The 20,627-nt window shown below is 42.5% G+C and overlaps 1 protein-coding gene across 1 annotated transcript in view; it reads left to right on the top strand.

Moving 5' to 3' along the window:
- The window catches only part of tiparp (TCDD-inducible poly(ADP-ribose) polymerase), a 20,656-nt gene extending 556 nt beyond the window's left edge, over positions 1–20,100 (top strand). The window contains exons 2-7 of the mRNA XM_010775146.1: positions 1,231–2,275; positions 11,368–11,557; positions 12,008–12,195; positions 14,806–15,105; positions 17,323–17,580; positions 18,925–20,100. Coding sequence (XP_010773448.1) covers positions 1,257–2,275; positions 11,368–11,557; positions 12,008–12,195; positions 14,806–15,105; positions 17,323–17,580; positions 18,925–19,114 — 2,145 coding nt within the window. The 5' untranslated portion in view covers positions 1,231–1,256 and the 3' untranslated portion in view covers positions 19,115–20,100. The remainder of the gene's footprint in view (positions 1–1,230; positions 2,276–11,367; positions 11,558–12,007; positions 12,196–14,805; positions 15,106–17,322; positions 17,581–18,924) is intronic.
- The last annotated feature ends 527 nt before the right edge of the window (positions 20,101–20,627 follow it).

Here is a 20,627-nt window from a genome sequence, read left to right as displayed (position 1 = left end):
GACTGTAGCCTGTAGCCTACGTGCAAACTTGCTCGGGCAGCGCTTTGTAAGCGGCACGTAGACGGCAGGGCCCGCGTATCGGACTCCCGTGATCAAAATATATGGTCCCTGGAGAGGGGGGGTTTTGTTACAGCGATGATTTTATCGCTCGCTCGGAGGCGCAGCTGTAATTACAGGCATGACGTTAGAGAGACCAAACACACACCAGAGAGAGTAGCAGCGAAAGACTCAGTCCCATCAAGTATTCACATTTTTTTAATAATTTTAATCTGAAACTGGTGACTCTGGTCTCAAATTCTCTACAGCAGGATTAGGTCATATTTATTCCGCTTCAATTACCGGCTGCAAGCAGCTTGATGAACCCGCTCCTCTCCAGGACTCTGATACACGAGGACAGCCTGATGTGTCTTTAATGTGGCTGATAGTAATGAATCCTGCGGGTCATTACGGGCTAAGCCTGTTGGGAGAAGTACTCAGATCCTTCACTTTACTAAAACTACAAATACTATGCTATTAAAAAATATACTTCACTACAAGTAAAAGTCCTGATTTCAAAATGACACTCCTGTTAAAGTAAAAAGAGTATCGGCAACAAAATGGATTTAAAGTACAATAGTACTCATCGTGCACCATGTCCCATTTCAGAATAATTCAAAGGACATACATATTATCATCTAGTTTACTCGTTATGCAACATTGATATTTTTATATTAGTATTATTTTATCCTGTTTTTATACATGTAATAGCATGATGGTTTTCTCGATGTGGACCAAGATACTTGAAAGACTGCTACTGCATTATATTATATCAGCATATAATATGTTTTTGTATGTAGTAACTGAGTGTTAAATAAATCTAGTGGAGTAAAAAATACTATATTCGCCTCTGAAACCTAGTGGAGTAAAAGTATATGAAATAGAAATACTCAAGAAAAGTACAAATATGTCAAAAAAAAATACTTGCGTTAATGTACTTAGTCACTTACCACCACTGGGGATCAGTGTGTTTGTTGTGCTCTGAGGGGTGGAACTCGTTTCGTTTCAGCATAGATACTGTTTCCTTTCCAGGAAAGGAAAGATGAGTGTTCACATTTATTTTTACAGCAGACCAACAAACTATTAATCACCGCTTTATGCACTGAGATGACTTCACCTTGGAAACTAAGATTATTGGATTATAGGTGCCTGTATCTTTTTATGACCACCTCCTTTTCTTTCTCTTTCCTTCAGGACGGTCAGGGTTTAAGGAGGGCAACATGGATAAAACTTTGCACATTCTCCAGAAATCTGCAGACGGTGTACTACCGACTGGGATCTCCCTGGATATGAGTTTAAACATGGACACAGGGGAAGACTTTACGGAACAGCAGATCGTGGGACTCCCGGACAAAATACCTCTGGTGAAACCTTATTTCAAGAAGAAGCAGAGGAAATTGGACGCCAAATGCCTCCACCGTGCCCTGGAGGATCCCATCCTGACCACATTACTGAGCACGGACGCGCTGGTCTCCGGGGACGGGGTCTTTGTTCCCCGGAACCATCCGAGTCGGACTCCAGGAAGCCTGTGTGCAGCGGCCGTTGTGAAGCAGACCTGCATGGCCCAGGTATGTCTCAAGTCCCCCGGAGCCGCTGTGGACGCCACCGCTGGGGCTGGGTTATTGACCCGGGACGGTGATGTGGAAATAGCCGATACTACTGCAGAGCTGGAGGAGACAGAGCGGCGGGCGGAGCGACCCAAGATCCCGGATCCCATCCCCCCCAGCCCCTGCTTTCAGCCAAAACTTGGCCTCAGGGCAGCGGGGAGCTCAGTGACAATACCGTCCCCCGGCAGGGATATACGCCCCTCAGTTGCTGCCCAGGTTTCCCACCAGGAGGGGAGCATCAAAAGCAATGACCTCTTAACCTCTGGGCCGAAAACCCTTCCGGTCAAAGACTGCACCCAGGGCCCCCAGGCCCTCCTTCTGCTGCTGCCTGACAAAGGCATCCTATTTGAGGATAAGAGTGAAGAGGCCTCCCTGGACCTGGTGTTCGAGCTGCTCACTCAGCTCCAGTATCACACACACCAGTCAGACTCTGTGGACATCTGTGTGGATTTCCTCCAAGGACTGTGTGTGTACGGTAATGACTGTGCCCACCACCACACCGTGCTGCCGTACTACTGGCAGATCCGCAGGACCTGCACCCAGACGTGGCAGAGCATGGCGGACGAGTCCCAGGAACAGCTGGAGAGGCTGTACTGCAACCCGGACAATGAGCAAGTCAGGCTCAAGTTTCAGTAAGTGTCCCGCTTCATTGAAACCTGTATCACTCTTTATTGTGTTTGTCTATGTTTAGATATGAGATCATACCGTGGAGTGAAGCAGCTTTTCTGTTTGCTGTCTGTACCTGTGGGCACGGGGTTCATTCACTTTCAATTCAATCATCTCAAAATGGGAACTGAAATCAGAGGTGGAAGAACTACTCAGCCTTTTCACTTCAATAAAAGTAGTGTTTCTACATTTTACTAGTACAAAAGTTTTGGCATCACAATATGCTTAAATTACAAAAATAGAAAGTACTTATAGTGCAGCCCATTTCAAAATCATATTTTCGAAATGACTGGATTGCATTCACCACAGCTGGTAAAGGTTGTTTTATTTTTTGTACAAAACAGAATAGCTTTCCGATATCTTACAAAATCGTGTATTTACTCGTTTTTTTATACATGCAATAGCCTTTTAGTATAGTTGTTTGTCAGCATGTGCTTTTAGATTTACAAAGGGACCTTAAGATAAATGTAGTGGAGTAAAAAGTACAATATTTGCATTTGTTTTAAAATTACAAGTACAAATATGTCAAAAATGAATATGTGAAGTGAATATACTTTCCATCAATGGTAAATCCTGCTGAAAAGACTACTGTGTTGTAAATTGATATAGGGACATTGTTGCTGTGTCACAAGTACCCATGAATTAACAAATATTTGACACTTGTGACACGGCAACAATGGAGCAGTAAGCTGAGCGATAAGCACTTCTGGTTGTTGGAAACAGTAGACCTCGGCCGGCTTCCTCTTTGGTTTCACCAACGCCGACCAACCTCCCAGCTGTTCTGCAAACCTGTGTCTCGTGTCACACTTACCTTAAATGTGTGTATTGGTCTATTGATCTCTCTTGCGTGTGTGTTTTGGCTTTCTTGTAGTTAATGTTTAACTGACTTACATTTTTATTGGAACCGCTTGTGTGTTGTCACGCCACTCCATCTCTGCATATTTACCAGTGGTGAAAAGTAACTTAAGTACATTTATTCAAGTTCTTTCTTGACATTTTTGTACTTTACTTAAGTATTTCCATTTAAAGCTACTTTATACTTCTCAACTATATTTAAGAGGCAAACATTTTACATATGCTATGATGATACGGTATAATGCAGTACCACACTACTAATAACCACACTATTAAAAGTATCTACATTTGTCCCCACTGAGAAACTACAATGCTAAAAGGTTCTTAAATGATATTAAATAATCATATAATACTATGAAAAGATCAATTCTGCATGAAGAGTACTTTTACTTTTGATACTTGAAGTACGTTTAGTTTTGTGTCTACCGTGACATGTTTACACTTTTTATCATGTTCATACCCCAAAAAGCACAATAGGGCCTCTTCAAGTAACATTTTAAAATCAGTACTTTTACCTGTAATGTCCTATTTTAAAAACCATAGTGTTTTTGTACTTTTACTTCAGCAAATGATTTGAGTACTCGGTCCAGCACTTATCTACTTCCTGTATCTCCCTGCTCCCCCTGTGATTGGCCGAGACTTTGCGCCACTCATGGCAGAGAAGCTGTGAACTTCCATGACCCCCTTGTTGCCTTGTGCGGTCACTGAAACAGACGCAGTTGGCAGCTTCTCCCCTTCCCTCGGTCATAGACATGCACGCCAATGTGTACACACACACACACACACACACACACACACACACACACACACACTGCTTGACACGCAGAAGCTTACACGAAGTGGAGCTCAGTGGCTTGCAGTGCTCACACGCACGCCTTTTAGCAGACAGAGATAAAACTCTCTTTCACTCTCACACACACCCACATAGATACACACACATGCATGCGATTGAAAGCCTCAGTGGGGTGACATAAAGGAGCATGCACCACTTCCTATGAAACTGTACTGCAGGCCGGCACATTCACTCACTCGCACAACATGGAGCACCTTGTTATGAACCCTGGCTGCTTTGTCGTTCATTCTGCTTATAATAAATGTTACTTTAATAAATCGTTAACCCTATCTTTAACCATGATGTCATGTGACTATGTTCATGGAAATCAAACCAACTAAGGATCACTTTCATTAACAATTATTATTCTGAATATTTTCTCGATTGATTTTATGGTTTGTAGCTTTATTCACAATCTTCTCAGTCAAAATAGTGCCAGAAACTCAGAAACATGGCACTTTACTATCTCATTAAAACCAAGAAAGTCCTCAACAGAGCTTGGGCATGTTCGAGCATGTTTTTAAAAAATATTATTTAGATGAATCCCTGTTGTTCGAGTGGTGTCTCCTGTTTCAATAGTTATTACAGTTACAGAAAGAGGTTGAACATACAGATATTTTTGGGCTTAACTCTTTGTTTTTGTAGTTTTAAACTCAACAAAAAAAAACATCAGTTTACTATCCCACAAACTAGAGCATGTTTTGTTTTGAAAAAATTACTTTGAGGTAATCCATTATCAAATTGAGTTTTCTGCTTCAGGCAGTTACGTGTTGTTTGATTAAAGTGTAGCAGGCACGGCTATAAGTTGTCCATTTTGATGATTTCAAGTATGATCTCTAATGTACTTTATTTAGATCGTTTTTCAAAATGCTTCGTGTATCTCCTAATGGAAGTGTTTTTCGTCGTTGCAGCACGTTTGCACCTGTGGGCCACCGTACTAATGTAATCAGAACAGATTTAACCCTGTCATAGTGACATTATCCTCTGAATCGTGTAAAGTGACAATGACACAGCGTTATCCCGCTATTCCCTCAAACTATCATACCCGTCTTTCAACTATCAAATCAATCAAATGGAATTGATATAACCCGGAATCACAAATCACACATTTGTTTCAGGTTGCCTTATAAGGTGTACAGCATTCATCAACATCGCAGGAAAAGTCCCAAATAAACTACAAAATGAAGGGAAAAAATTGAAGAAACCTACAAAATATAATACATTCACATCATATTCAGTCCAAATGTTAGAAAATATATTGTTATTTCTTGAAAACAAAAAGAAAATGGATCAAAGTGCATGGGAACAATCGTCCAGGTGTCGCCTGGCCTTATGAACTAAGTAAGCCCTTTGAGTCTCCGTGTGTGTGCGTTTGTCTTCTGTTTGTGTTGACACTACACACACACGTTTGCGTAAGATTTGTATGTCTGACTTGTTGACTCCCTTTTTTTTTCAACTGAAACTCTATGCAAAGTGAATTTTGCTTCACAAACAGGATATGCACCTGGTGGTGTTAATCCACATTCGTGTGTGTGTGTGTGTGTGTGTGTGTTACAGGAACATCTGGCGTCATTATCTAACTTTTGGTTTAGGAAACCTCCTGTATTATTCACTATTTAACACGATTTGAGTTTTCTTGTATATAGCTATACAAGCTGTTCATTTTATTTTCTTAGTGTTATTTTCTTTGTTTAGTCGACCACTAAAATACTCTCTGATAATTGGTTGTCACAAGTCTTGACACAGCTGGAAAATGACTGAACTCGTGCTCATTCCCACTTAATTATGCCATGCCAGACACTTGCAACACATTTCAAATGTTAGCTGAAACTCTTAGACAGGTTTGAGAGTCAGAACAAAACACTTGACATGACGTACAACCTTTTCAATCCCACACATGCATTCTGTGATGAACAACTCCCATGTTTTAACCTTTTGCTAATCCCTAACTGTGTAGTGTTTGTTTCAAAGTGTTGAACTCTTCTTAACCTGTGTTTATTTACGCCACAGGTTAGGACTTTAAATAGGTGGTGGTGCTGCCTCAGGTGGATTTGAATGTTATTTAAATGGCTTGCTGGGGTGATGTATGATATAACACAGAAAAAAATTGAAACAAATTCAGTTGGTGGAAAACAGTTGTCATCACATAACACCCATAACACACCACTCTACCTCCCACCCAACGACTCCTGTTCACAAACTGACTCACACTGACACACTATTTTAAGTGCCGGTGCTTCTTTCTTTTTTTTGCAATCTTAATATTATACTTTTTGGGGTTTTCTCTTTCCTGTAGTGTGTAATATAGGTTTTTGTGTATGTAAATAGTTTGCCCAGGCTAAAATCTCTAAAGCAAGTTCTTGGAGTAAAGTCAGTATTGGTTAAAGGTCTGGTAAAATGTGCAGCATACACACATTTACATGCTTTGTGTTTTCCTGGGTGTGTGTGTGCGAGCTCTTTTGATACTCTTCTTTAGAAACGCAACCCAGCCTATCTTCTCATGCAGGCAACTGCACACACACACAGGGTGAATATCACCGTGGTTACCATAGCCAAATGATAACATCGTTAGCGATCTAAAGAGCAGCAGATTACTTAACAAGCCCTACTGTCGGTATGGCAACACAGGCCAGTTTTGCCATCTGCCGTGTGTGTGTGTGTGTGAAGGTTCAGAGTGAGTGGTTTTTAGTGTGTGTCTGCATCTGATTATATGTCCTGTCCGGCTCATTGTGTGAGTGTGTGTTCTGCACTGAGCTGTTCCCATGTGTGTATGATCCATAGCGCAGGTTAATCCCATCCATATGATAAGCAGGTCCGGCTAATCCTCCCTCGTCATGAACTCAGCAGTTAGGAGGAATGTCGCAGTCATCGCTTCTTAAAGTTGTACCTTGATAATCTTCCGCTGTAGACTTGTGTGTGTGTGAGTGTGTGAGTGAGAAAGGGTACATCAAATCCGCTCCTATGTTAGAGGGAAACAAATTCAGCACCAAATCTCCTATAATCACAACAATTTCCTGTAATATATTTGTAAGGAGGGCTTGAAAAAATGATTTATACCTGATTTTTTTTTACGTGTGTGTGTGAGCAATTGAGAGAGCCTCTTTTGTCGGCTAGGTGATAAAAAGCCTTGCTTGTCATTAACTGACATAAAGAGTCACCGAGTACCAAGGGCAGAGCGACCTGACACCAAGGTGTGTGTGATTGCGTGTGTGCGTTGGTGTGTGTTTATATCGCAGGGGGATTCCATGTCACCTCATTGTATAACGAATCAAAGAAAATCAAGGATGGTTGTGTCTACGAGAAGCTTGTTAGCCGGTGGTGATTGTGCGTGTGTGAAAGGAGGCGGTGGCAAGATAATCAGACAACGTGTGTGTGTGTGTGGTGTCAGACAGCCCGTGTCATGAATCAGTCGGGCGAGGTCTGGGTCGCTCTGCTCCTATTACTCAGTCTGCCTTCATTTTTCCACCTCTTCCTCCTTTATGGATATTTCCTCCTGCACATCTCCTCCCCCTCCTTTACTCCCTTCTCCGGCTTTGTATCTCCCTTTTTTGATCCCCCACAAGTACCTCGGGGGCCTCGGTGTGTGTGTGTGTGTGTGTGTGTGTGTGTGTGTGTGTGTGTGTGTGTGTGTGTGTGTGTGTGTGTGTGTGCTCTCATTTCTTTTTCAAGTGTCACTAAGGGTTATTTTTAATGTCAAACTCGGTTATCTTCCGATCTAACACCACATTTTTTCACGATCTGCACCCTGAGAGGAACATTTAATGGGAGGTTTAAAATAGAAAGGACACTGTGAACTTTTGGTCTAAAAAGAAACGCACACATTATAAACAAGACGACCCGGGGCACACAGGAGACATTTATTCCTGTTCTCTTTGTGTGAAAAAAATCAAATGAGCCATATTTGAATAGATAACCGAGATGGCTCTGACATGAGGAAATAACACCAACCCGTGACATCAAGCTGTGTGTGTGAGAGAAACCAGCCTTCGTCAGCAGATTGGGTTGACTTATCAAGGCGTGACAGGGTGAAGTTTGCGCGTGTGTACATGAATCTGCCGAAAGAATGTGCGAGTGACTGAGCTCTCGTGTTATTTTTTTCCCTAGCCTGAGACTTCACAATAGCATGACTGATGCTGGTATGCGGGTCCTTGTGTGTGTGTTTGTGCAGCCGTGAGAAAGTTCAAAGGTGTGTGTGTATATGTAAAGCCAGTGTGGGGGAATCAACAGCCATTTTGACAGTGCAGCGAGCTATTTTAAAGAGGCCCTATTATGAGTTTTGGAATTTTCCCTTTCCTGTTGTGTGTTATACAGGTTTGTGTGTAAATGGTCGGCAAAGGCTAAAATCCCGTTGTTCCCTCCATAGCGAGTTTTCAGAAAGATGGTGAAAAGAGGTGCTACAGCACAGGCAGTATGATCAGAAAAGCCTTCAGGGCCTTTTTCTTTCTCCTTTAGCATACGAACACCCCTCCCTAGTCAGGGTTTTCCATTCGCACGTCTCTCTCCTGTAAGCCTCCTCAGACGAGTCGCCTTTTCTGTTGAAAATTCAAACGGCCGACTTTTTTTCAAGCGTGGTCTTGAAAGTGTCAGCCATGCCAGAGTGGGAGTGCCTCTCCGAGTCCCTATCCAAGTTTTTGATTGGCCTTCGGCTTTGAAAGCACCGAATCTCAGTGCACTTAATTTAACCGCCGGAATTTTATTTTTAGAAACTAGTCTGGGAGCGAGGGAGGGGAAAGGACACTGTGAAAGGCTTTGAAAATCATTGACTGACCTCTTTAGAGACCTGTCTTCGTCTGTCTCTGTGTGTGAGACAGTGACTAGGTTTTACACACACACACACACACACACACACACACACACACACACAGCGTCCCAGGCAGAAACTGTTCTGTACTGTGAGACAGAGGAAAAGAGAGAAGCAGGTGCATTTTTCCTTTTCAATACTGAGTACAGAGAGAAGCTGTGAAACGGGGAACAGAGCAAACAGATGACAAATAGAGAACAAATTAAGAGAACAAAGTGAGCAGCAGAGAACAGGCAGACCAGAAGTGCTGAAAAGGATTTTTTCACACTTCATTTGTTCCTGTCACATTTTCAGTTTCTTGGTGACCCTTTCCACTGCTCGTTCTCTTCTATGTATCCGTTCTCGCTCTGCATGAAACCAAAAACAAGGATTCTTAGTTTTTTTTTAAATGCTTGAAGGCAGTTTAGAAAGATATCTCCAGGATATCTGTGTTATGCGTCTGCCTGGTCTTTCTGGCAATCTGGTCATCTGACTCACTCCCCATGCAGTTACTGTTTTGTTTCTTCATTTGCTTGGTGATGAAAATCTTATTTCACTTCCTCTTCACGAGACGCAGCCACAGTGTAACTTAGCAGAAACACTGAGTCGTAAAACTTTGTGTATATTTAGTATTCATATCAGTTTTTGGACTCGGCACACTTCATTATCAGAAAAAGGACCGAAACTGATGGGACCTCAGGGACCAGTAATTGCACTTGCAGGAGATGAAACTGAATATTTATACCACTGTTCCATTATGATATGAGGTTTCACTTCTTCAGGCCATTGAAATATATTACTCAGCAATTCCACACACACACACTCAGCTTTTTTGAGTATTAGATCGTTCACTTCATTTCCATGCTTTTTCTGGAACAAACCTAAAGGCACACGCATCACGGGAACTCAACTCCCACACACACATTTCCAGACGGACCCACACTCCCCAATGTCTAACCTTTGACTTGACATCCAATTAGTTTCCCGACAAAGATCAATGAGCCCATTAACACTGTCATGCTGTGTGTTTTTGTGTGCTTTGTAAAGTTTGCATGTGTCTGTGGCTATGTGGTGTGGATGCATATGTGTGTTTTTAAGGTGTGTGTGTGTTTGTGTGTCAGCCTCTCTGTCTGGCAGATGTCCATGGCATAGCGTGCCAGTCTGCGATGCCCACATTTATGTGAGTGGTACGTCTGACCCAGAAAGGATTTGCCACAGGCCCTATGGAGAGCTAATGTAGAGAGACTGATGCACACACACATTCAGAACAAACAAACCCAACGGGGCTATGACCCATGCTTTTTGAGACAGAGAGGGGTTAAGGGAGGCTGTATCCACGTGATAACATCTTTTTGTTTCCACCATTTATATACTTGCTAAGACGGATGCTAACACTTTAGCATTTGGCAAAAACATTGCTCTTTAGCTTATCATGACTCTCAGGAAAACCACTGTCAGTATCACAAAATAAGAGGGAAACATGTGAAGGCATATCACGACATGTTTGGAAAAATGGTCTTTCAACTTTTTGCTGAGATAGATGAGAAGAACGATACCACTCACGTCTGCAAGCTAACTTGAAGCTACAGTTAGCAGCATGTTAGCTTCTTTAGCATAAAGGCAGAACACAAGGGGAAACCACTGAACAGCAAGGTCTCTCTTCCCCTAATTTCAAAATCTCTCTTATATAAACATGTTATCATCTCTTTCGACTCCACTTCGAGCGATAGAACTATTAACAAAGCATTATTATACTATTATACTAATACAGGACTGGCTTATCTAAAGCTAGTTGAGTAGCACTTGAAATGTTTTAGCTCTATGAAACCTGATGTACTTATATGATTCTGTTTTCTTCAAGTTTGTATCTTGTCGGTCGAACGCACTTATTGTAAGTCGCTTTGGATAAAAGCGTGAGCTAAATGCAATTTAATATAATGTTACGTTGTTAAAATATAAGCTAAGCTAAGCTGCTGCTACTATAAGCAGCAGGTTAGCTTAGCTCATATCTGGTTGCTTTATATTTAGACTACATGGGAAAAGTATCAGTCTTGTCATCTTAGCATGACTGAGCATATATCCTAAAATGTCAGTCTATTCCTTTAAAGTGTTGCTGACATTCCTCCTCTCTTATATTTCTACAGATGTTTAACTATTCCTGTAGCCATCATGCTTCACAGTAAAACATCAGAAACGACATATTACTTGGCAGTTTTGCTTCTGATATAAATAATGACAGAATGTCTTATGTTCGTATCTTATCTTACTTTTACCTAAGTAAACTACGATTATTATGTTAATGTATTTCGGTGTGTTTGCTTCCTTCTACTTTCTGCATTTGAGATAGTCATGTGGTTGATACTGTCATGCTGTGTGACTCACAGTGAGTGAGCAATTAGAGGCTTTGGTCGTCTTGCTCCAGGGCACTCGGGTCAAATTAAGGTTTCATGGAATTCAAATACAAGGTCACAATGACACAGCCACATGTGAGCCAACAGTGTCATTGTGCATCATGCTTTTCCCCACTGACTGGCTGCAGGAGTTATTTTTTGTTTAATTTTTAACCATGATTTTTTACTTTTGTGTTTCAGGGGTCGTGTGTTTTCCCTAGACTTTAGTGCGATGCGTGTGTGTGACCTGGAATTTGACCGTGTACGACGACTCACCACTCCCGCCAGCCCTCACCCCGCGCCCACAACAAACCCCAACCCCACCCCCAGCTGTCACACAGTGTGGAAGTACTACTGCAGGGACAACTTTGGCTGGAGGGAATACTCCGAGGTAAGCAATTATGTGTGTGTTCATATGTACGCTTTATGAACACAAGGGCAGACACCAATTGATTGTCTAGCCACTGTGATGGGATTGATTTAGATACACATACATAAGCACCGTATATGTTGCCAACTCACTTTTAGATTTAACCACAACCACTTCTACATGATACAATTGCTACATTAATTTGCTGGCCGATAAAAGAGAGAGTGTTACATAGTGATGTCATTATGGCCTGGAAGATATTTATTTCACCAAAGTAAAGATTGACTGTTTTCCATCAATGTTAGGTATGTCCCATGATGACGTTGTTATCAGATCAGTTTTTTTTGTTATCTGAACATCGCCCCACGCATCACACGACATTTCTCTCTTGCTCCTTCCACGGTTGAATGAAAATGCACAATAGTCAACATGATAAACAAAAGAGTCTAATCTCTTCTTCCTCTTCTACAGCCGGTGGTGAAGCTCATAGAGGAGGCGAGTACGAGGGGTCTCAAGGAGGTGCGCTTCATTACGCTGCAGAACCAGTACATCCTCAACATCAGGGAGGGCTTCCAGCAGAACGCCGTGTTCGGGTTCAGGCGGCAGATCAAGAAGAGGCCCATGTTCATGTCCTCTGTGATGCTGACACCACACCTACAGTAAGTGAAGACATGCAACACCTGATACCACTGTAACCACTGCCTCAAATGAGAAGACGTGGTTGTATAAAAAGCCGAGCTCGGATGCTACCGAGTTGTTGTTTTGCCTTTTTCTTTATAGTATAAAAAAAAGCCAAGAGACTAAAATAATTATAAAACAAGCTAATATAGAATAAGACAGGTGTAAATGAACTAATTAACGTTACAGAGCAGTGTGAGATATTAATTTAATAAAACTCTTTAGTCTGGATTTAAAACCGTTTCAGCGGATCTGCAGATTTCTTGTTCCAGGTAAACGAAGCATAGAAACTGAACTTGAAACTATTATTTCCTGTTCAAACCTTGCCGAGTGCCGTTTAGCACTCTGATGTTCACCTTGTAAGAGAACGTTCCGTATTTTGGATATGACAACCCTTTTAGCATTACAACAAAGTCCTCGACATTGAATCTAGTTACTGGCCGCACGCACGCACGCACACACACACTCGAACACACACGAACACACAGTGAGCTCTTCAGTTTGTGATACACTGTCTCCCTGTGGCTCTCTGTGCCCTGTGACTCGCGGTTTGGAGACACGCAGCACACTCTGGTCGGTACACATTGCTAATCTCGCATTCAGGGCTGAATACACTGTCTGAACACCACGTTCACCTTTTTAATCCGTTCCAATGCGGCTACAAAGGTTTTTGGTGCATTGAACAGACCTCTCCTGTGCAGGATAAAGGGTGAAGGCTGACCCTGATTAATTACATGATGAGGCAATTGAGACCAGAGGTACACAGAGAGAGTAGAGCGATTTAGTTAATTTTCGATTCATATTTAATCTTATTTGTCTCATAACTAGTCAGAAAATCTGCGAATAAGATCGGATCACTTTCTTTGAGGACAATTCCTCTTTCAGCTGCCGTTTTATTCCTGAAACACCAGATTGGAAACAAGTGGCGTCATCTCACCCCGTTTGCAGAGTGTTTCACTTCCTGTGTGTCCGAGCTGGCAGCTGCAGTCCGAGCACGGTCTGTTCCCGCAGGGCCAGTGACGGGCGAGAGAGAGGAGGAACAAAATGGAGAGCAGGAGAGATTCAGGCAGAAAATGACACGGTGGAAACGGGAGATAGAGACAGTTGGATAGAGAGCACAGCGAGAGGGAAAGAGGCAAAGAGAGAGAGAGAATAAATGGTTACCAGACTGGGTAGAGAGCTGCTGAGAGAAGCGGTGTTAACATGTAACTGTGAGGAGCTGACATTTTGAGGGGTTTGTTCCTTGGACTTTCCCATTAGTTTTTTAGTGTGTTTATTAGTCATTTGGCAGGAACTGATCACACACACTTTAGGAACAAAATGCAATGATGGCTCAAGTTGTTTTCCAATGCAGTGTCCTGTCCTCGCAAGTGACCAAAATAAGTGTGTGTGCATCAGGAACAGTGTGTGCTAAGCGTTGAGGTCATTAGCTTGATTGGCACCCTCCCCGCCTCTCTCCCTCTCCTTCTGTCATCCCTCTCCCCCCCGACGATGTTATTTTCAGCCGTCTCTCCCTCCCCCGGTCACCGCACCATACTTTCTCCCTCTCACTCTTTTCCTTTCTCTGCATCTCCATCAGTCTCTTGTTATCTGTCCCTTTCTCATTTCACACTTGTTTTCTGCCGCAGTCTGTGCTGTGATCTCTCTCACGGGGGAATAGAGACATCGACTTTGGGGGAGAGATCGAGGTCGGACAGATGAGATAAAAGGGAGATGAGAAAACTGTCTGAGATTTGCTGATCACTGTCTCCTGAACACACACACACACACACACACACACACACACACACGGCTGAAAGGGCTAGCAGCATTCACACTTAGCGATAACGGGACAGCTAAACCACTGTTATCGACTGCCACAATAGCTTTTTCGTCACTTTCATGACAGCTCCGCAATTGGCTTTTTTATTCTGTCCCCTCTGTTCTCGCTCGCCTCCCTGTTGTCTTGTCGGGGGTCTCGTTTCATTCCCTGCTGTTTTGTTTGGTCGGTGGAGGCTGCTGTGGAGCGGTGATGTCATTGTTGAGAGTTGGAGCAACACGATTTTGGACGTGTTGCAGCAGACGGCGGTTTAGTTTAACGTTGCAATGCAGCTTTGATTGGAAGCATATGAAGAAAGGAGTGTTGAGATGAGACTGTGATGACTAGTTTATAGAATGAGATTAAAGAGGACATACTGTACTGTGCACATGTTCAGGTTCAAATGTATATGTTGTGCCTCTCCTGTGACATGTTTACATGCTTTAATGTTCAAAGAGGTATTTATTTGTTCTCATACTGCCTGTGCTGCAGCATATATAGTTATTTTTTTAGGTAGAATATCCTCGGAAAATGAACTGCTAGACATTAAATGTAAAGAAATGGTAAAACCAAGCGAGATAATGAGATAATGGTACGTGTACTCAACATGTAAGGGTCTCCATTTCGCATCATTAGCACGACATTTATACTTTGTTTTATATTGCAACAAAATGTAATGAAAAATAAACATTTCCACTTTTTAGGAAAAAACGCAAAAAAAAAATGTATCATAAACTTTGAAAGAGTGTGTCAATGTTTAATTTGAAGACCCTTTCTCTCTCTGTTTCTCTAGGACTTTGGGTGCCCTCTCTTCATCTCCCCTCACCTCCTCATCCTCCTCTTTGTCCTCGTCAATGGAACTCTCCGTGTCGCACCCCCTCTCGCCGACCACCACCAACCCCCCTAGCCTTTTCCCGGAGACGTGGTTGCCCATGACGATGAGCCAGGACTTCCTGCAGGTGCCGGTGTCCCGCGAGGACCGGAGCTACCGGACGGTTTACAGCCTTTTCCACAAAACAGTGTCAGAGACCAAGTTCAGGATCCTCAAGATCCAGCGAGTACAGAACCCCTTCCTCTGGGAGAAATACAAGAGGTGAGTCCAGGAGCCTTGTACCTTTTTATACTTACTAGTTTTTTTTTAATACACATTTTAAACTAAGTATTGTTCAGCAGGATAATTTTCACATATTACCACTTTATGGTTTTTGCAAGTAAAAAGCTAACATTAGGCTATAAAGGAACTACAGCACGGTCACATGACTTCACGTCCGTTAAGCTGAAGGAGGCTAATGTTTGGCGTGATGGCGTTTGATCTTATTTAGACACTTGTTATTAGAAACACAACGCCAAGTCACTCCCGGGTTTGAGGACTCGTTCCTGCCCCACTCTTCAGAACACAGAGAGTGAAACAAACATAAGGAATAAAAGATAAATAAAAGTCACATGAAAGCAATTGTTTTTAAGTGTTATTTTATTCGAGCAGACAGTGTCTCCTCAGGCAGGTCTTTTTAAAGTTCAAGAGCCCTGACAGTAGCGGTAAGGGACTTAAAGCAATAAAAAGGTTTGATGAATAGCTCGGAGAAAGGCCTCTCAGGTAGCCAGTGTGAGGAAGCATGAATTGTTGTGATGTGGTTATTCTTAGCAGCAGCGTTTTGAACGAGCTGATCATCTCTTAATCGAAACTCAGAATCATGCAGCGTTTCCATCAATCATAACCAATGGCGCCTTATCTCAAAGCATTTTATAGTTCACTGTGGTCTTAGAATGCTTTCGCGTGCACACTTCTACAATGTGCTGTGTGTTGCAGCTGTGGCGTGTGACCTTTGATGCATCTGTGGCCATTTTATTAAAGGTTGCTCTGCTTAACTGCTGGAGCTCTTATGTCATGAGCACGCTATGATTATAAGTGGTGGGCAAGCACAGAGAGTTGTTTGTCATGTTGATGTTTATGGGATTTTCTTATTGCCCGAAGTGGTGTTAAAGCTGTAGCAAGATGTCAGAGCGGTGTGGTTACATTTTGGTTCCTCTGCCGCTGTGGCACAAACATTTTATTGTTACGCTTTTGATCCAGATTTCTGTTGATCTCAAAATACTTCCAACACAGCTGCGTATTGACTTTCAGAAAGAAACATCATTTGTGGACGACAAACACAGGGTGCATGAGGAACAATGTGAGGAGAGGGGGGCGGAGGAATATGGCGAATGAGAGTCTGTGTGTGTCTGTGTGAGAAAGCGTTGGCAGTGGTGAATGAACACATGAAGAGAGGGAGATGTTTGGAGAGGATGTCACAATGATCTGCCACCATCAGCTGTGACAGTTATACTCTCACACACTGCCTGGTACCACAGGCTTTCACAATGACTGGCTGTGTGTGTGTGTGTGTGTGTGTGTGTGTGTGTGTGTGTGTGTGTGTGTGTGTGTGTGTGTGTGTGTGTGTGTGTGTGTGTCCCACACTCATGAAAGGGAAGCTATAACTGCTAGTTTGCGTGTGTGTGTTTGCTTTTTTAAAAGAAAGGAAGTTGAACAGCTTCAATGCAAAAACGGATCATATGATATTGAAAGTGTGTGTATTGTGTGTTAATGATTTGCTGCGTGCAGTGTGTGTCGGTCAGGTAAAAAGCCTCCAGAGTCACAGGAGGTCACGCCGGGGTCACAGCCTCTCTGCTCTGACACGCTTTCACCTCCACATGGCGGATTGATCCGGTGGTGTGTGTGTGTTGCTTAAGAAACAGATTATGTTCTTAGCCAGTCGAGAGTAAACAAGGCTGTGGTCACAACTTCTGTAGATGTGACGGCTGCAGCTGTAGTTCATCACCTGAGCGATGGTCTGTCTGTGAGCCGAGTCTCATCAAGAAGAAGAGTACAGAACGTTTTGACATTTTAATGTTTATTGTCAAGGGGCGGAATATAATATCCGATGACTGGAGATTATTTTTCTAAAGAATCTTCCATTCAAAAATCGCAGGACATTTTTTTGTCTCTTCAATAAGGAAGATTTTCTGCTTTTTTAAAACATTGTGATGAATGAATGTGATTCATTTGTGTGGAATTAAAATGTATTTTTACATGCACAGAATTAAATGATTGCAAATACAGATTTTTTTTAATTGCATGAAAAAGGGATTTTTTGTCAAATAAGGTGAATGACTAAAAAAAGGGTGATTTATAAAAATTAAATACAATGTAATTCAAGATATTTTGTAACCCTGGTGTAATGATACATGTTTTATGGCCAGATACAAGGCCCTAATGTTTTCTTGTTAAAATGAATAATAATAATATTTAACAATCCTCCCTCTCTGCCCACAGGAAGAAGGAGTACATGTCCCGGCGTCTGTCTGAGATGGACCGGCTGCTGAGCGAGCGGCACCTATTCCACGGCACCTCGGCCGACGTGGTGGAGGGGATCTGTAAACACAACTTCGACCCCCGGGTGTGCGGGAAACACGCCACCATGTTCGGGCAGGGGTCCTACTTCGCCCGCAAAGCTGTCTACTCTCACAACTTCTCCAAGCGCTCGCCCAAAGGAGTCCACTGCATGTTCCTGGCCAAAGTCCTCACTGGAAGGTGTGTGTGTGTGTGTGTGTGTGTGTGTGTGTGTGTGTGTGTGTGTGTGTGTGTGTGTGTGTGTGTGTGTGTGTGTGTGTGTGTGTGTGTGTGTGTGTAGTAATTCTATATCCCTATTTAGATTAGTTTAATGGGCAAGAGGAAAATATATGTTCAGTATTCTTGAGGTTATTATTCATGCAAAAATGACATGTACCCTAAATTAGGAACATTTTCCACTTTTTATTTTATTTTCAGTTTACAGACTGAGAAAACAAGACATTTAAAGACGGATATCTTTGAGAAACAAGGATGGACATTTTTATTTTAAATTTCAAATATTTGAGTTATTTTTCAGACAACAATAGAAACAGATAATGCTGTTTTTTTAGCCCCCTTAAGTTAGGAAAATGCGCTGCTTTTTTATTATTGGGATATTTGATTAGAATCTGTAAAAGGTTATTCATTGACATAGTTTATTTTCTTTTTATTAGGGGTTACGTGTTTTAGTGTCCCTAATTCTATGTATTTATGTAAATAAGTTCCCTTTAACACATGTGTTATCAAGATTCATGTACAGAACACAAGACTATTAATTTGGATCATGGAAATCCAGAGCTACTTTTCCATAAACCCTCATTCAGTCACGCTATGGGCCACGCTACTCCCTTCAAACAAGTCAAATCTCCTCCACACATGTAAAACAGCTGATTTGGCTGCACCCATCAGACCTCCCCCAGCTTCGTCTGCAGTGCCCCCCCCCCAGACCAAGAAGTTATCTGCACAGCGAGGGTTAACTGAAACACTATCTGGCACTGAACCCCCCCCCCCTCCTCTTCCTCTGTCAGTAGCTTAAAATGTTCTTATTTTAATATGATTTATGTATGACCCATGGAAAGTGGAACACAGATAGAGATTTATGGAAGTCTTTAGGGTTTGTCATTAATATTTTAAGAGAGGGAAAAAACCTAGTTTACAATGCGCTGGCTCAGTTCATATACTACATTTGTTTCGTGCACTTACGGCATATGCTTATATTATTTAAGGTGCCCTAAAGCAGACAGACGAGCAGCAGCCTTGTAATCAGCAAATGTATTCCAGTCCTTTATAAGAATTATTCTAACGTAACTCTCAGACTTCTAGTTATATAATTAAAATACCAAAGCCATTGCTGACCAGTTATCATTTAAATAGGACATGTTGTGCTGGTTTTCAGGTTCATATTAGTGATTAGTGTCTCTACTGTGACATGTCTCCTTGCTTTAAGGCTCAAAAAGCTCTTTTATTGTTCTCATACGGAAACAAGAGAACCCCCCCATAATAGAGCCTCTTTAACTTACTTTCCTCTTCTTCTATGTTATGCAGGTTTACTGTAGGAAATCCCTCCATGCGACGACCCCCACCCATCAACCTCCGCGACCCCTCCAGTGACCTCTACGACTCCTGCGTGGACAACTGGGTGGACCCGCAGATCTACGTCATCTTCAACGACGACCAGAGCTACCCGTACTTCATCATCCACTACGAGGAGGTACCGGGCACCGTCGCCGTGTGAGCGTCAGACCTGGGACTGAATCTGGAAACCCCTCACCTTACAGTCTGTCACGGTGCCAGGCGGGCGGAGTTTCCCCACCTCAGATGCAAAAGGAACAGGTTTTGAACAAGGTGATATTTAGAGTACTTTTAGCTGTTGCTGAAACGGACTCTATTGGAATCTCTTTGTCGGACTGAGCTTCAAACATCTGCCGCTCCGACAGTCGAGGATATGACAACTGGATCAGACTGGACTGTAAGGAAGCGGATCAAACTGGACAAAACTGGACCTACAAACGGACGACACCATCCAGTGTTCAGAGGTGGGCGACCACACCGGACTGGACTTTGCTTTACAGAATTTTAGCGGTGATCACCACAGGATTTTATCTTCCTTATTTCGGAGCAGAAGCAGGAAAAACCAAACGGAGTCGTCGTTCCGTGTTTTGACTGTAGTCCTATGGCTGTAACTGAACTCCCATCAGGACAGGGAGCGTCCTGCCAGTACTGTGAAGCCGGCTGTATTATCCCCAGGAAGCAGCAACAAAACATTAACCCCCCGTCATTCTCTTACAACAAATCATCGTGAGTGTTAACCCAGCCTCCGGACCATTTTTTCTTTTTGTGCTGCGTGTTTTTTTTTTGAGTGGAAACGGATCTCGTGGCCTCTTCAGTCGGACATTGAACGTGAGTTTCGGCGGGACTTTTACACATCCGTAGAAAAAGAAAACCTCCCGGCAGAGGTTTCACACCAGTGCTGTGCCTGGTCAGCGTTTATGCCTTTGTGCCCTCCGCTTCAGCTCCTGGCGGGGGGGCTGAAGAGTGACCCGTTGCCCGCTGAGACCCCCCCCNNCCCCCCCTGGAACTCATCTCTCTTGGACCGCTCTCTCTCTCTCAGAGACAGTAGACATGTTTTATTGAAACTGTACAGACGTCCTCTTTGTTTATATTTGAACTGTGTGCCTTTTGTTCATAAAAAAATTATTTATGTTAGTTTAATGTAACATTGATTTAATAAAGAATCTAAAAGAAAAAAAGATTTAATGTTTTTGTGCTTTATTCAGATCATGTCAAATCACATTTAATGCTATATTTGTAAGTTTGTTTAGAGTTGGATGGAAAGATTATATTTTTGGGGGGCTAAAGTAGAAGAAAGGACAATACGCTACACATCTATATTGTTTATACATAAATAAACCAACGATATGATTCACAATATTTATTTAACATTTTTCTTATTGCTTCCGCTAAAAAATAATAGTCCGTTCCTCTAACAACAGCAACGCAACTTAAAATCCCTATTAGTGTTTACTTCCTGTCCGTCTTCTTCTGCTGTTCCCTTTAGGGTTTACTTCCTGTCCGTCTTCTTCTGCTGTTCCCTTTAGGGTTTACTTCCTGTCCGTCTTCTTCTGCTGTTCCCGTTAGTGTTTACTTGATATGACATAACATTGACCAGAGCGTCCTGCTTAGCAACGGCCTGCTAGCAAAAAATATCAAACCACAGAATTGTGTGTGTGTGTGTGTGTGTTGTGAGC

This window comes from Notothenia coriiceps, unplaced genomic scaffold, assembly GCF_000735185.1.
Source record: "Notothenia coriiceps isolate Sejong01 unplaced genomic scaffold, NC01 NC01_scaffold00015397, whole genome shotgun sequence".
NCBI lineage: Eukaryota > Metazoa > Chordata > Actinopteri > Perciformes > Nototheniidae > Notothenia > Notothenia coriiceps.
Note: the sequence above shows the minus strand (reverse complement) of the source record. Positions and strands in the feature narration are given on the sequence as shown.